Source organism: Bactrocera dorsalis, chromosome 3 (genome assembly GCF_023373825.1).
Source record: "Bactrocera dorsalis isolate Fly_Bdor chromosome 3, ASM2337382v1, whole genome shotgun sequence".
NCBI lineage: Eukaryota > Metazoa > Arthropoda > Insecta > Diptera > Tephritidae > Bactrocera > Bactrocera dorsalis.
Window position 1 is genome coordinate 60,883,216 of NC_064305.1, and position 17,367 is coordinate 60,900,582.

Consider the following 17,367-nt stretch of genomic DNA (forward strand, 5'->3'; position numbering starts at 1 on the left):
AGATTTTAGATGAATGGGTAAAAACCAAATTTTTGTACGAAAACATCTACTTAATGTCGGTCTGAACATAGTAAAACGCAAGAAAACAATCGAAAATCGAATACACGTGGTCGCGAAAACTGTAAAGTCGCAATTAACTATATTAGGTATATGGGAGCTTATTTAGTATTAACCCGATTATAACTATTTTCGGTACAAGAACAAACAGTAATAATAAGATGGCGCACATATTGACCGATATATCATATAGGGCATGAAGTCAATCGGAAGTTCGAAAACTTTTAGATTAAGAATATGGTCTAAGGAAACTAATGACCTAATTAACACATTCATTAATACATTCATTAATTAAGATTGACCGATATTTTCGGTATAAAGTGAGATACAAGCTCAGAAGTACACCAATACGGTATTTGGAGACTTGTAAATTTATGGTTATTTCGATAATTTTTGAGTAAAGGGGACATACGTTGAATGCACTATTATAGCAAAACTTTGAACCGATGTATTAATTGATGTTTGGTTTATGAAATGTAAAGTAAAAAAGTTTGAAGGAGTTTTAAATTTTGTTATATGGGGTGTAATATTTGTAATATAACTTTTTTTGTTCCCATATACTAAGATAAGACTGTTAGACCAATATTAAACATCGATTATTATTGAAATTGATCGAGTAGATTTTGGGATGTGAAATTTCAGCTCAGAAAAGGCGGTGCCACGCTCGTTGGTAAATATTGTATACAGATTTAGATGCAACCCTGGCGTGTTTTCTTTATAGATGGTTAGACAAACATCCGATATTCATTTCGACCCATCTATTTTCAACAATTTTAGATGTCACAAACAACCATTAGGCGAACAATATTTACTACAAGTATATTGTATTACACTAAAAGTAGAACTAAGTTAAAGTAGAATTTAACATTAGACGCTCTTATAAATCGAAAATTAAATTAATATTAAATCGTATGCAAAATTTGCCAATAGTTATGGAAAGACCAATTTTACATCGAGTTAATTGATTTGTGACACAGTACATTACTTTGCACAGAACTTTCTCCTATCAAAATACTCATGAAAGATATGCCCAACACTTACACTTGATATCTTTATAGCGTCAGCTACTTCGCTCAAGTCAATTTCATGCTCACTCACAATCATTTTGTGGCTCTTTGATACTCTATTAGACGTCCCATCGCCTCATAACGTCTTCTGCATTTCATTCCAGTGGCTACAATACATCGCTCATACGCCCCAGACACTAAAAAATTTTGAAACTTTAATAATTATACCTTCGCAATATGTTGCTACAGAGTATAATAGTTTTGTTCACCTAACGGTTGTTTATGTCACCCAAAGTTAGTCGAGTTAGATACTGGGTTATATATACATATACATATATAGATATATAGTTAAATGTTCAGGATGACGAAACCAGTTGAAATACGGGTGACTGTCTATCTGTCCGTCCGTCCGTCTGTCCGTCTGTACAAGCGATAAGTTAAGTAAACCTTAAGATATCTTAATGAAACGTTTTCTACAAAAGTGGGGACGGGTTGGTAGATTGGGCATAATCGGATCACCGCCACGCCCACAAAACTACATTAAATGAAAATTTATCAAGTGTCATAACGGTGCACGAAATTAATACTTTCTACTATCTTTACAACGGAGAGGAGGTATATTCCTATGCTTCCCCCGGCGGATACTGCGAACTATGTCGATGTCGTCGTTTATCTTGTAGAGATAAGATTAAATAAATTTTATTGTCCAAAAAGTTACCCTAATATTTTGACCATAACTTTTTATATAAAACATTATTTTAAATAATAATATTAACGGTTACAATTCTACGTGGGTGTCAGAATAACGTAAGCACTACAGTGGCTAACCAACTGTTTTACAAATTAAATCACACAAATCTACACACATACAAGAACACATACATAATTAGAACATTATATTTATATAGGTGTACATTTGATTTCGTATGTGCATGTTGTTTTTTTTGCAGCGTCATGTTCTCGATTTATTTTTGTAACCACAGCAACAACGTTAAGGGCGCTATCAGCTGTTTACTATTTGGTCAGCTACTGCTGCTAGTCCGCGAGTGGAAGTGGTATAAATAAAGACAAACATTTCCATTTCATTAAATTCTAGAAAGTGTTCGAAAGCAAAGCAAACCAAAACAAGTGCGTTATGTCCAAGCCAAAATTGTATTATTCACTATTTAGCCCGCCGGCCCGGGCTTGTATACTAACCGCCGAGTTAATTGGACTCGATTTGGAGTTGATGTGAGTTTTACATTAAATAAATGTTTCCGTGTGTGTATTAGGTATTTAATAATTTGTTATTTGCAGGTTAGTGAATATGGCGGCGAAACAGCATTTCACACCGGAATATCTGGCGGTAAGTGGTTGCCAAGGTTTACTGTGAACTTCTTGTGTATTAATTCCCTTTTTGCATGTTTTAGCTAAATCCGCAGCATCAAATACCTGTGTTCGTGGAAGAGGACAATGAGGTCTTCATAGACAGGTAATGAAAAAATGTGGAAAATTTTAAAAACATATACATACATATGCGTATTCTCTTACATAAGCACACATTTGTATGTTGCTTATACATATACATATGTACATTCATACGCGAGATAGGCGCATATAATATAAAGCGAAATATTATTCGCTGCCATGCGCACGGCTGGATAGATTTCGGTTTGTTTTTTACAAAGTGTTTGTATAAATTAGTATTACGCTAAAAGCACGTAAACAAAATAGCAAAGCGAAAATTTCAAAACTTTTTCAAAATAATTTACTTTTTTTATAATTTTTATATGTCAATGCCTGGTCGATAATGTGTATGTGTATAATCTGTACTTACCACTATGGGCAAAAAATAGTAAGACTTTGCACATAATTTTAAAATTATTAATTTAATTTTCAAACTCACGTTCAATCAATGCAGTAAGCGACGGTGCATGATCGTGATGCAAAAACCAAGAGTTGTCGATCCATAATACCGGCCTCTTTTTACGAATAGCTTCGCTCAAATAGTATTCCTTGTTAACAGCTTCTCCGGTCGAAAGGAATTCGGAGTGCAACACACCTCGACAATCGAAGAAAGCTGTCACCATAACCATGATTGACCTACTTTGACATGTTTTTTTCGGCTTCGGCTCTCTGTTTCCGGGTCGTAAGCATAGATCTAAGACTCATCGCCAGTAATAATACGTTTCATCACAATCTGGTAGTCGGAAAGCATTGTTTCAAAGACGTTAACGCGATGTTGTGTTTCAAAGAAAATAAGTGATTTTGGAACCAGTCGTGCCTTAACTTTTTCTAGGCTCAAATGGTCTTTCAAAACGGGTTATAATCACGCTTCCGATATTCCATTCCAGTAAGATCTCTGAGTGTTAATCGTTGATTTTCAAGCATCAATTCCTTTATTTTATTGACGTGTTGATCATCAGTTGATGTTGATTGTCTTTCTGCACGTGATTGAATAATTTGTACCAATCTATAACCCTCAAAACAAGAAATTATCACGGAAGGCCTTTTACTACATTCTGAACGTTTAATCCCGCACATTTAATGGAAGTTTTTTGTTGAATAATTTCACTCATCAAAAAAATCACTTAAAGCACTTTATGTACTTCAGAAAGACAAGCTTATCCTAAACACCATTATTTCATGTAACATTTGGTACAGATGTCTCTGACAGTCATACCAACTTAAAAAAAAAAAAAAGATATTTCGACGAATGGGGTTTCGTGCGAAAAACAAAAAAGTTTTACTATTTTTTGCCCAAAGAAGTATATACATACATATGTACATATATCAACATATTTGCTTATAATTATTTAAATTACAAACCAATATTATTTATTTAGCTTTTTGGCATTATGCCGTTTAAAAAACCAAACTTCCTATTTACAAATAATTTTAAAAATATGTTATTACATGAAGTAACGATATGTAAACGTTGTTCAGGCGTACGTTTTTCCGTGATGAAATGCCAAACAATACTGAATAAAAATATCGTGACAGCTTGACACGACTCACGCGCGATCTGTCAAAAAAAAACTATTGAAAAAAGTATATCTAGTTAGATCACCCGTTAAATGTGGATATTAGACCATTTTTGCTTGTCTGACCAATTTTACTTTAGAGATTTGTAAACAGAATTTTCTTAAAATACTTCCAATTTATTGAAAATAGTAGCATACATTTAGGGTTCACAACCCCTATACCATGTGCATATTAACTTCAAATTTCTTATAAGCGAACACTTAAAGACGTCATCAGACATTTCAAGCAAAGGGCTTTCATATTGAATCATTCTTGAAATTTAATGGCATGAACATATTTTTTGTCTGTTTAAATATTGATAATGTTGTGTTGCTATTTTAATTATACCCAGAACAAAGTATATTCTGGAGTCTTGTTGAAACTGATAGTTGTCGAAATTAGAATGGAAACCGGTGAAAACCCGTTTAGGTGACATGAATTCAGATATTTTTGGTTTGATATTCGAAATAGAATTTGTATCAGTTTTATGTGTCATGGAAGCCAATTTTATCGGTTTTGTTATCAGAAATAAAACAAGAGGATAGTCGCTGACATACTTTAAATGTAAGTTAAGAAAGTAATTAATTTTATTGTTACGAACTAACTTATCTTTATTTCTAAAGTGGAAATCATGAAATGATAACAAAAAATTCCATAATTGTTGAGTTGTTGGAAAAAATTCTTATTTTAGAAGAATTTGCAAAACGTAATAAACATTATTTAGCACCATATGTTAATACCAACGTCTTTATTCATTCGATAATGTAATACAAATCAATAAAGTAGACATAGAAATACATACAAACATACAACTAAATACAAGCTCGATTTCACATACGATTCCCCTGGTGCATCAAGTGGTACTGTGATCTCTTAATATTATATTTTCCTTTTAATTTCCTCGTTGCCTTCTTCCAATAAAAAACACTTAAATAGCGGAACTTATTGTAAATTTTAATAGAATTGCTTTCAAATTTATTAATTTGCAAGTTTTGTCAAATAAATAAACAGTTGATTTGAATATTGGTTTTGCGCATGTTCGAAAGGATAAACATTCAAACTGATTCTGTGAAACCATTGAAAATCAGAATTGCAAATGAAGACAACTAAGCAAATCTGTCTTGGATTTCACTGATTAAGTTTTCCAAGAAGTTTGTAAATTCCAGAAGGAAGCGTCGGGGACAAACATAGTCGATAACCTATGTACATATGTCCTATTGTATATATGCGAACTAGTCCCTCAGTTTTTCAGATAACATCGTTCTTAGGTTTTATACATCTTCTTTTCTTCATAAAAGATTGCACTTTTGTCGAAAACACCGATATCGGCCCACTATAACATATAGCTCTCATACAAACTGATCGATCAAAAGGTCCTTGTATGTGAAAATTTGTATTTCAGTGCAATGTTTTTTCTTGTTTGCGCTGCTTTGACTTTTCGAAATCAATTGTGACTGCACCTGATTTTCGCACAATAATTGAAATATTAAACATGTCATTTGCATTATCCGACGGCATTTAGTAGCTTACCTACTTTGTTTACATTTGATGAGAAAAACGTCGGTTTCCCAAAATTTTTTTTATATAATATTAATATGCATAGCACTCACCTTTCCAACTTTATTTAAATAAACTTTTACTAAATCGTAATGACTAATATTTTTTATTTATTTTCTTTGCACACCTCTTTATATATATAACTACATAGTCATGCGATTATGGCTTACATGGTATCTAAATATGGCAAAAACGATGATATGTATCCCAAGGATTTAAAGAAACGGGCACGCGTCGATCATATGCTTCATTTTGAAAATGGCGTACTCTTTCAAGTAATCAAAGATATGGTGGTAAGTATCATACATTAATAAAATGTCATATACTGTGTAATTAATAGTATTGCATACTTGATAAATTCTATTTCTTAATTTACAGTACATAACCTGTTGTCTGCCTTAATATATGTTCTCAAGTGAACATACTAGTCTAGAATTTCAAATTCCATTCAAAAATTGGAACTCTGATTTTCTTCTCTCTTTAGTTTAGTATGGCAAACCAGCTAAATCAGACAATTTTCAGGTTAGATAGTAGCAGACCTGGGTAATATCAAGTACCAGTACGACTTGTAACAAGTACATTTTAAAGGAATTGTACTGGTACTGGTACTGGCATTCCCAAAATTATCAAGTACAAGTACAAGTAATTGAAAAATACTTGAAATTTTAACAAATACTTGAAAGTATTTGAAAAGAATTGAAAGTACTTGAAAAGAATTGAAGAATGTACTTGTCGTATACATCGTTCCATTGACTGCGGTATTCGCCGTTGTCAATGTGTAAAGGACTATAAATCTTTCGCAGAACCTTTCTCTCGAAAACTCGTAATGCCGACTCATCAAAAGTTGTCATCGTCCATGCATCTTTAACCCTATAGCAGGACGGGAATTATGAATGACTTATAGAGTTTGGTTTTTGATCGTCGAGAGAGGACTTTATTTCTCAATTGCCTACTCAGTCTGAAGTAGCACCTATCGTCAATAGTTATGCTGCGTTGGATTTTGAGTCTGTGCAATGTGACTTTTTCGTAGCGACGAAGAGTTGATGTGTGTCAATCCTCTTTTCACGGGTCTTTTCCAAGATTTGGAGCGTAGTTAATATCTGGTTAGTTGTTGATTTTCCAGACCTAAAGGCGCATTTATATGGTCCAATGAGTTTGTTGAAGGTGGACATAAATCTACACAAACCATGAATTTTTATCAAAAACGATAAAAAATCTGTACAAATTAATTTAATATATATAAAAGAAGGAGGATGGAGCCGTGTGAAGAAGTTCACTCAACTGAGGAAAGTTCTCTGACTGCCATTCCTTTGGGTGTGCTCAGAAACGATTCTTTTATATGTAGCTCGAACAGCTCACGACTTCTGGTCTTAGACCAAGTGTCCTCTAGGTAGCCATAGAACATCCGTTTAAAGGCGAGCTAAAGTGAGAAAGCGAAACATCCCCTGCATAGGGTTGTGCGCTGGGTTTGGGACCCGCCACGTAAAAAAACACCCCCAATGAAAATCAACTATAAGCCTCGGATGAGAAACCCCCCTTTCGATGACGACCATGGCAAACGAAATAAGGACTACGATTTGAGGGCATGCACCTGGAATGTCCGGTCCCTTAATTGGGAAGGTGCCGCTGCCCAGCTGGTTGATGTCCTCGTGAAAATAAAGGCTGACATCACCGCCGTCCAAGAAATGCGATGGACGGGACAAGGACAGAGACGAGTAGGTCCTTGTGACATCTACTACAGTGGCCATATAAAGGAGCGCAAGTTTGGTGTTGGATTCGTGGTTGGAGAGAGACTCCGTCGCCGAGTACTATCATTCACTCCGGAGAATGAACGTCTAGCCACAATCCGCATCAAAGCGAGGTTCTTCAACATATCGCTGATTTGCGCCCACGCCCCGACGGAAGAGAAGGACGATGTGACCAAAGATGCCTTTTATGAGTGCTTGGAGCGCACTTATGAGAGATGCCCCCGCCACGATGTCAAAATCGTGCTTGGCGACTTCAACGCCAGGGTGGGCAAAGAAGGTATCTTTGGCACTACGGTCGGTAAATTCAGCCTCCACGAGGAAACATCCCCAAATGGGTTGAGGCTGATCGACTTCGCCGGGGCCCGAAATATGGTTATCTGTAGTACTAGATTCCAGCATAAGAAGATACATCAAGCTACCTGGCTGTCTCCGGATCGAAAAACTACCAACCAGATCGATCATGTTGTGATAGACGGAAGACACGTTTCCAGTGTTTTAGATGTGCGTGCGCTCCGAGGTCCTAACATCGACTCGGACCACTATATTGTTGCAGCCAAAATTCGCACCCGCCTCTGTGCAGCAAAAAACGCACGCCAACAAACACAAGGAAGGTTCGACGTCGAGAAGCTGCAATCACAACAGACAGCCGAACGATTTTCTACTCGGCTTGCACTCCTGCTCTCTGAGAGCACTCGTCAACAACTCGGTATAAGGGAACTGTGGGACGGCATTTCAAACTCCTTACGTGCAGTTGCAACCGAAACCATTGATTTTCGGAAAGTGCAAAAGAACAGCTGGTACGACGAGGAGTGCCGTGTCGCAGCGGAGAGAAAACAGGCTGCCTACCTCGCAACGTTACGATCGACCACAACACGTGCGGGATGGGATAGATACCGAGAGTTGAAGAGGGAAGCGAGACGCATTTGCAGACAGAAGAAGAAAGAGGCCGAAATGCGTGAGTACGAACAGCTCGATAAGCTGGCCGACAGGGGTAATGCTCGAAAATTCTACGAAAAGGTGCGGCGGCTTACAGAAGGTTTCAAGACCGGAGCATACTCCTGTAGAACCCCCCAAGGTGATCTAGTTACCGATGCCCAGAGCATACTTAAATTATGGAGGGAACACTTCTCCAAACTGCTGTATGGCAGTGATAGCACAACACCGGGAGAAGGCGAACCCGATACCCCAATCGATGACGATGGAGCAGGCGTTCCATTGCCCGACCATGAAGAAGTTCGAATAGCAATTGCCCGACTGAAAAACAACAAAGCGGCAGGGGCCGATGGATTGCCGGCCGAGCTATTCAAATACGGCGGCGAAGAGCTGATAAGGTGCATGCATCAGCTTCTTTGCAAAATATGGTCGGACGAAAGTATGCCCAACGATTGGAATTTAAGTGTGCTATGCCCAATCCATAAAAAAGGAGACCCCACAATCTGCGTCAACTACCGTGGGATTAGCCTCCTCAACATCGCGTATAAGGTTCTGTCGAGCGTATTGTGTGAAAGATTAAAGCCCACCGTCAACAAACTGATTGGACCTTATCAGTGTGGCTTCAGACCTGGTAAATCAACAACCGACCAGATATTCACCATGCGCCAAATCTTGGAAAAGACCCGTGAAAGGAGAATCGACACTCACCACCTATTCGTCGATTTCAAAGCTGCTTTCGACAGCACGAAAAGGAGCTGCCTTTATGCCGCGATGTCTGAATTTGGTATCCCCGCAAAATTAATACGGCTGTGTAAACTGACGTTGAGCAACACGAAAAGCTCCGTCAGGATCGGGAAGGACCTCTCCGAGCCGTTCGATACCAAACGAGGTTTCAGACAAGGCGACTCCCTATCGTGCGACTTCTTCAATCTGCTGCTGGAGAAAATTATTCGAGCTGCAGAACTTAATCGAGCAGGTACAATCTTTTATAAGAGTGTACAGCTGCTGGCGTATGCCGATGATATTGATATCATCGGTCTCAACACCCGCGCCGTTAGTTCTGCTTTCTCCAGACTGAACAAGGAAGCAACGCAAATGGGTCTGGCAGTGAACGAGGGCAAGACGAAATATCTCCTGTCATCAAACAAACAGTCGTCGCACTCGCGACTTGGCACTCACGTCACTGTTGACAGTCATAACTTTGAAGTTGTAGATAATTTCGTCTATTTAGGAACCAGTATTAACACCACCAACAGTGTCAGCCTGGAAATCCAACGCAGGATTACTCTTGCCAACAGGTGCTACTTCGGACTGAGTAGGCAATTGAAAAGTAAAGTCCTCTCTCGACGAACAAAAGCCAAACTCTATAAGTCGCTCATAATTCCCGTCCTGCTATATGGTGCAGAGGCTTGGACGATGACAACAACCGATGAGTCGACGTTGCGAGTTTTCGAGAGAAAAGTTCTGCGAAAGATTTATGGTCCTTTGCGCGTTGGCCACGGCGAATATCGCATTCGATGGAACGATGAGCTGTACGAGATATACGACGACATTGACATAGTTCAGCGAATTAAGAGACAGCGGCTACGCTGGCTAGGTCATGTTGTCCGGATGGATGAAAACACTCCGGCTCTGAAAGTATTCGACGCAGTACCCGCCGCGGGAAGCAGAGGAAGACCTCCACTCCGTTGGAAGGACCAAGTGGAAAAGGACCTGGCTTCGCTTGGAATATCCAATTGGCGCCACGTAGCGAAGAGAAGAAACGACTGGCGCGCTATTGTTGACTCGGCTATCATCGCGTAAGCGGTGTCTACGGCAATAAAGAAGAAGAAGATATAAAAGAAGATTTTATAAGAATATAAAAAATCTGGCTCTGTAGTAAACGCTTACCAGTAAGAGGAGAATCTGTCTCTCGGTTGCCATAAAGAATACTGATTTCTAGCAACTCTGTCATGCTTCGAATAATAAGAGAGATATCTTATCTTATTGTTGGTTGCTAGTTGTGATAGTTCCGCTTTCTTTTATTTATTTATTTATTATAATATGACTTGCAAATAAATTTACAAACATACTGGAAAAAAGAAAGGAAACTGGCTGCCTAGGCCTTCGTCCCATTTTGTATAGATTCACATAAAAAAAAAAAATAAAAAAAAAAAAAAAATAAAATAAATTTACTTATATGAACATTACAATTCTAAATTAATTTTAACAGTATAGCAGGTAGATGTTTTCTTATATTTACATAGTCTAGTGTCGCTATAGCGGTATGCAAATCAATATTTTGCGATGTGTCATTGTAACAGTTTATTAGGTGTTGCATGGTCAGGATATCATTACAGTTCATGCAAAGTGGTGGTGATTCTTTTGAAAGCAAATATCCATGCGTTAGTTTTGTATGGCCGAGTTTAAGTCTCATCGAAACAAGTTGCTGGTGTTTTGTCTTAAAATTCGATTTGCTGCCATGTTGTTGCGATAACTGATGCATAGTTTTATAATGAGCATTAATTTTGTTTTCATAATTAGAGACACGTTGATTTTTAATGAAGTTTCCGAGGCACCTTTTAATATCTTTTTCAGTGTAGTTGTTTATTAAAAAAGTAGGATGAGTATGTGCGTCTTTTGCTAATTGATCGGCATTTTCATTACCCGTAATATTTACATGCGCTGGCGTATATAAAACTTTTATATTTTTGCCACGTATGAGAGTCTCTTTAACCCTACGCGTGAGAATATCGCTAATTTTTGCCGATTTTAAAGCGTTTATTGATGAGAGACTATCGGTACATATTATTAGCTTACAGCCTTTGGGTTTTAATTTTGCAGCTTCTTCAATTGCTGTAATTTCCGATGTGAATATAGCGGTGTAGCAAGGCAAAAGTCCATTTTTGATTAATTCCTTAGATTCTGTTGTAATAGCAAAAGTGTTTTCAACTTTTTTGAACCATCACAGTACCAAATTAGCCAGTTCTTTTGCTTCCATTTTTGCACTTCCTCAGCATGTAGTTGCCTTAAAGTAAGTGGGTTCGTGCTATTTTTGGTAAAACCACTGGAGATGAAAAGATATTCTGCAGAATTCCAGGGAGGACTGAATACCTTGTAAGTTTTTAGTTTCGAAAAATCTATATCCATCTTCTTAGCCATTTTGAAGATTTCCGTGATTGTCGAATTAATTTTTGGGTATCTTTTCGAGTGAGCTAGAGCCTTAAAGTCTGAGTACAGGATGTTATCTGAGTTTTGTATACAGTTGTATATTTTATTACCAGTTAATTTAAAAATGCAGTCTTCAATAGTAGGGAGTTTCAGTTCAAAGAGTATGTTTGCAATTGGAGTTGTTCGAAACGCGAGACTAATTATGCGCGCTGCCATGTGGTAATATTTTTTGATTTTCTGCAGACAGCGTTTGGATGTTTTGCCATATATAATAAGGCCATAGTAGATTTTCCCCAATATCAAAGCTTTCATAATATTTAATAGAGACTTCGTATGTGCACCACTTTTCATGCTGCATATGATTTTTAATAGATTTATTCGTTTTGAAAGGTCTTGACATAGGTCTTCAATTTGGTATTTCCAAGTCAGTCTTTGATCAAAGGTTATTCCAAGGATTTTAAGATAGCGCACACTTTCTATTATATGATTTTGAAATACTGGATCTGGAAGATTGCAGTTCCGCTTCCTGCATACATGTAGGTGCTTACACTTTTCAAAGTTAACAGATGCACCCGATGTTAAAGACCAATTTGTAAATAAAGTAGACAAATTTTCCAAATCATTAATGTAAGTGTTTACATCATTAATCTTCGAAACAAAATAGAGGTCATCTGCGTATAAATAGTGGGATATGTTATTAACTTTTCCCATTAAAGCATTTATTTTTTCAAATGCAATTAGAAATAACGTCACCGATAGGGGAGAACCCTGTGGTACTCCATTTTCTAATTTTTTTTAAATTTGATTTATAACCGTTTACGTTGACCATAAATGTTCTATTTGATAAAAAAGCTTTTGTATAGTTGTAGATTTTTGGACCAACTTTCCACTGATCAAGTTGATTGAGTATAGAGTGAACACCTATACGATCAAAGGCTTTTGTAAAATCAACACTTATAACAGAGCAGTGATTTCGAGTTGACAAATTACTCGCTAGGAAGTGGTCTAAGTAGATTATTGCCTCTATCGTACCTGACCTAGGTTTAAAAGCAGTTTGTTTTTTACTTATCAAATTGTTTTGAAATAAAAAAAATTGTATACGTTTCGATATTATTTTTTCCAACAGTTTGCTTAAACATGATAAAAGCGAGATAGGACGGTAATTTTTGTAGTCATCTTTCTTATTCATATTCTTTGGAATACAAATGACGTTTGAATTTTTCCAAGAGTGGGGAAACACACCAGTCATGACGATTAAATTATACAAATTAATTAAACGAATTTTTAGTACCAGAGGAGCATTTTTAATCATTGCATAGGTGATTCTGTCCGGGCCAGGACAATTCTCTTTAGTATTTTTAAGATTATTTTCCAGTTCAAACAGTGTAATTTCTTCTTCAAGACTTCTAGCAGACTTTGAAATTTTATTCACCTTGTATACCGATTTGAGGACACGATTTTTTTCAGAAATGTATTCACTTGAAAATTGTTCATCTGCAGAAGCCGATGCAAAATAAGTGGCAAATATTTCTGCAATTTGGAGTACATCTGTTATAATTCCAGTAGAAGATTTAAGTGAGTGAATATAACAAGAGGTGGGATTATCTTTAAAAGCTCTTACTGTTCGCCAAACCTTTTGTGTTGGAGTGTTTGGGCTGATATGCGCCGTAAATTGTTCAAAAGAGCTAGTTTTGGTCTCTTTTACTTTTTTGCGAAAAAGAGCATTACATTTCTTATAATTAAGCAAATTCTGTAAGGTTAAGTTATTTTTTAGAGCATGCCAGTACTTCATTTTCTCGTTTCTAAGTTCTTGCAGCTCTTTTGTCCACCAACAGGTACTACGTCTCTTCCTGTATGGTTTAGATTGCGGAATACTTACATTGGCTGCTCGCCTAATAGCTTTCGTTATGATAGCCGCCTCTTTATTTATGTTATCAGTATACGGGTATCGGTCTACTTCTTTTTCTAATCTCTTAGAAAAAAGAGGCCAGTTTGCGTTTGCCGTTTTGTATCTAGGGTTATGGACAGAACTCGCAAAACTTTCCCTATAACTGAGTATTATTGGACTATGATCACTACCAGACATATCGTCCACCGTGTCCCAATTTATCTCGTTCGATAAATTTGGGCTACATGCTGAGATGTCAATCGCAGTGAAAGTATGATGAGTGGAATAGTGGGTATATTTGCCGTTGTTAAGAATACACAGATTATTTTGTAGTATAAAACTTTCAAACATTATTCCTCTGGAGTTTGTATTGTGAGAGCCCCATAGTGGATGCCACCCATTTATATCACCCAATATAATATTGTTCGCAAAATTATTATCAATTGAATTGTTCAACTCATTGAAAGAAATGTTTATGTTTGGTGGTAGGTAAATATTTTGTATTTTAATTTCTATACTAGTTTTCACTTGGATTGAAGCAATTTGAAAATTCGAACTAGTGCCATTTGCACCGTAGACGTGTTGAATATTTTTGCGGATGAGAAATGCAATACCTTGTTTATTTGACATGTTCGTATTGTGAAGATAAATATTATACCCTTTTGGGCATTTGGTTGTTTTCAAATATCTCCAAATTGTTTTCAAATATCTCCAAATTATTGTAATTGTTCCAATAGCCTTTGATATTCCACTGAAGAACTTTCATTATAAAATATGCACGGAGATATGAGTACAGTTATTCAGAATTAGAATCTGTTATTTTACTTTCCTGATTATTGTAATGAAGTTGAGAAAGAATCTCATTGATGTCTGTATCCATATTATTCTGTGAGTCATAATTGTTTTCAGTAAAATTGCTGGTGTTGGGAAAGCAATTATATTTAAATTTGTTTACCTGCATTATAGTTGATTCGGTTTCTTCCTGACAATTTGATGATGTGGGTATGCTTATAGAGACAATAGTAGCTACACTTAAGTTATTATCAGGTGGATTTTCTTTATTTTGATTGTTGAGATGAGTTGTTGGTAGTGTAAAATCTGAGTATTCTAATTGATTTATATAAGATTTTTGTTTTGAAGTTGTGTTGTCAGCAATAAGCTTTGTATAATTATTGGTTTTGTTTTGTAAATTTTCGTTGTTTTTGGTCGTTGTTGGTTTTGCTTTTGTTAAGTCCAGTGATTCTATTGGGTTTTCTTTTGTGAAGTAGTCCGGTGAAAAATTGTTATTCACATAAGTTACTGCTTCTTTAATTGATGTTCGGTTTATTGTAGAATATTTAAGGATTTCCTGCTTTTTAAGATAAGTTGGGCATTTTTTATTTGTTGATTTATGCTGAGAATTACAGTTAATACATTTAATTTGAGTGCACTTTATTACCTCTGAATGCTCTGGTAAGGCACATGTGACACAAACAGGAGTGTTGGTACACCTGTTTTTTGTATGACCGATAACGTAACATATTTTGCATTGCATGGGTTTAGGAATATAAGGTTTGATTTGAATAGTTTCGAAACCAACTTTTAGGTCTTTAGGAAGCTGGTATAAATCAAATGATAGAATATGTAAAGGAGTATTTACATATCCGTTATTTGTTATTTTTTTAATTTTATTAACTTCGATTACATTTTGATCCGCAAGGCCAGTTGCTATTTCTTTTTCTGAAAGGTTTGTTAATGCTGGAGAAAAAATCACACCTTTCACCGTATTAAGTTTTGTATGATATTCACAAGTAATCTGGCATATATTTGAGAGATTTTTTGTTTTTATTAAAAAGTCTGCGGTTTTTTTGTTATTAACTAAAACGAGTAAATTACCATCACGTGTAAATTTCGTTAGTTTTCTATTATTCTCACTAACAATACCGTTTAGCGCTTTTGTTAAGAGAAAAATATTATATGAATTTAGCGGCTTTTCATTATTTGTACTTTTAATGGTTACAAATTTTTGAGAGTCAATGTTTTTATTATTATAGAGGTTTTCCGTAATTGAAGTTAGAGTAGGAAAAATCTTCGGGTTGTTTAAGTTTAAGTCCTTTTTCATTGAGCTTTTCTTTTTTTTGGCTGGGGGATCCATATCAAGAATCCCATAACAGCCTCATCCAGGAGGCGGCCCTTCGGCCATAACTGCGAGCGAGAGAACACTATAAGATATGTACTTGTAAAATCGACGTTTGAAAAAAGAACAATTTCTTCACAAAATTATAGATTTCCAATTTAATTTTTCCACAAAAATATTCTCCAAAAAATTTTTTATAAGCTTGAGAAAAAAATAATGCTATCGTTTTCAATAACTTTCTTTTCAATTTCCAAAAAGTATATGTATATATCCAAGTGTTTATAGCACTTAACACAATATGTATATAATATTTATATGTATGTATTTTAATAATAATTTTATTTATCAATTACTTCACTTATAGCGTCGCAATATCTATGGGGGCGAAGGCGAATTCAACAAAATAACTCTAGACCTCTGCGACAACGCCTATACTTTTCTGGAGGCCTTCCTTGGTAAAAGTAACTTCTTTGCTAACAGCGAAACACTCACCATTGCCGATGTCAGCATCAATACGTCACTAGTTTCGCTCGATATGCTCATACCAGTCGATAAGAATCGGTAAGAGATACTCGTAACACTATAACACACACTTATGCCTATTTTTTATCACTTCAATTACACTTGTTCGCATAGATTCCCTCGACTTCAAGCTTGGATGGAACGCATGAAAGCTTTGCTGCCCTCATATGAAGAGGTGAATATCAAAGGTGCGAAGGCGCTGTGCGAACGCATAAGGAATTGCATGCGAGAGAACAAAGTCAAAACGGAGAGCAATACTGAATATGACTAGACATTTGTACATACTTGTACATATGTATGTATTTATGTTATGTTTAAGTGCTCACTTAAAAATGAAAGTTATACCCCACTGGAATTTATTGTTCAACTCTTCTTCTAAGTTTATGTAGAAATTTTTGTTAAATTTTTTTAATAAATATTTATTTTTGTAGTTAAATACATATGTTAAGTACCATTTTTACAGAAATTCAAATTTATTATTCGACCTATGTAGTTGTCATCGGGGCGAAGCAGCAATTAGTGATCTTCGAACACTTCACTTACATTCTTATACTTAATATGATTGAGGTTTGAATCAAAGTAGGCTACAGCCTCGGGTATTTCTTTAAAGCGACCATTTATTGAGTTCTGAGTGCGAAAAAATGTCACTACCATAGTTCCAAATAATACAAATGAATGCCGATGTAATTCAAAGCAAATTTGCCACCGTTTTCACCGTGATAATTGTTTGTCTGCAAGTGTTTTTGATTTGCACAAATTATGTATACAAAGAGGGTCGAGAAAGTGCAAGTATTGACCACGAATCAAGTCCAGGACGGCCATCAACATCAACTAAGGATCAACACATCAATAAAATAAAGCAATTAGCTCTTGAAAATCAACAATTAACAGTCAGATATCTTACTGGCTTCGTTGGAATATCGGAATGATCAGTGAACATCATTTTGAAATATCATTTGGACCTAAGAAAAGTGAAGGAACAATTTGTTCCAAAATCCCCAATCATTATTTCCAGCATTGAGTCTTGGATCTATGCGGGGACAAACGGTCATTCGACCAAGGTGTGGTGCACTCCGAAGTCCTTCCTAACAGTCAAACTTTGAGTATTATGCGTCGTTTGTGCGAAGCTATTCGTAAAAAGAGGTCCGGAATTATGGTCCAAAAACTTTTGCACCACATTCACACACACCGTCGCGTACTGCGTTGATTCTTCGTGAGTTTTTTGCTACATTTCCAACTGATAACGTGTCGCAACCACCGTATTCGCCTGATTTAGCTCCGTGTGACTTCTGGCTGTCAAACTCAAAAGACCGCTTCGGGTAATCCGTTTTGAGTCAACTTAAAACATTAAACGTGAATCGCAACGCGCATTGAAGGCTATTCTGG

The 17,367-nt window shown here is 36.2% G+C and overlaps 1 protein-coding gene across 1 annotated transcript; it reads left to right on the plus strand.

Moving 5' to 3' along the window:
• Window positions 1-2,046: 2,046 nt before the first annotated feature.
• On the plus strand, window positions 2,047-16,423 carry LOC105222425 (glutathione S-transferase 1). Its single transcript, XM_049450715.1, has 6 exons — window positions 2,047-2,294; window positions 2,361-2,409; window positions 2,474-2,535; window positions 5,776-5,917; window positions 15,824-16,020; window positions 16,096-16,423. The coding sequence occupies exons 1-6, from the start codon at window positions 2,200-2,202 to the stop codon at window positions 16,250-16,252; spliced, it is 702 nt and encodes a 233-aa protein (XP_049306672.1). The 5' UTR covers window positions 2,047-2,199; the 3' UTR covers window positions 16,253-16,423.
• The last annotated feature ends 944 nt before the right edge of the window (window positions 16,424-17,367 follow it).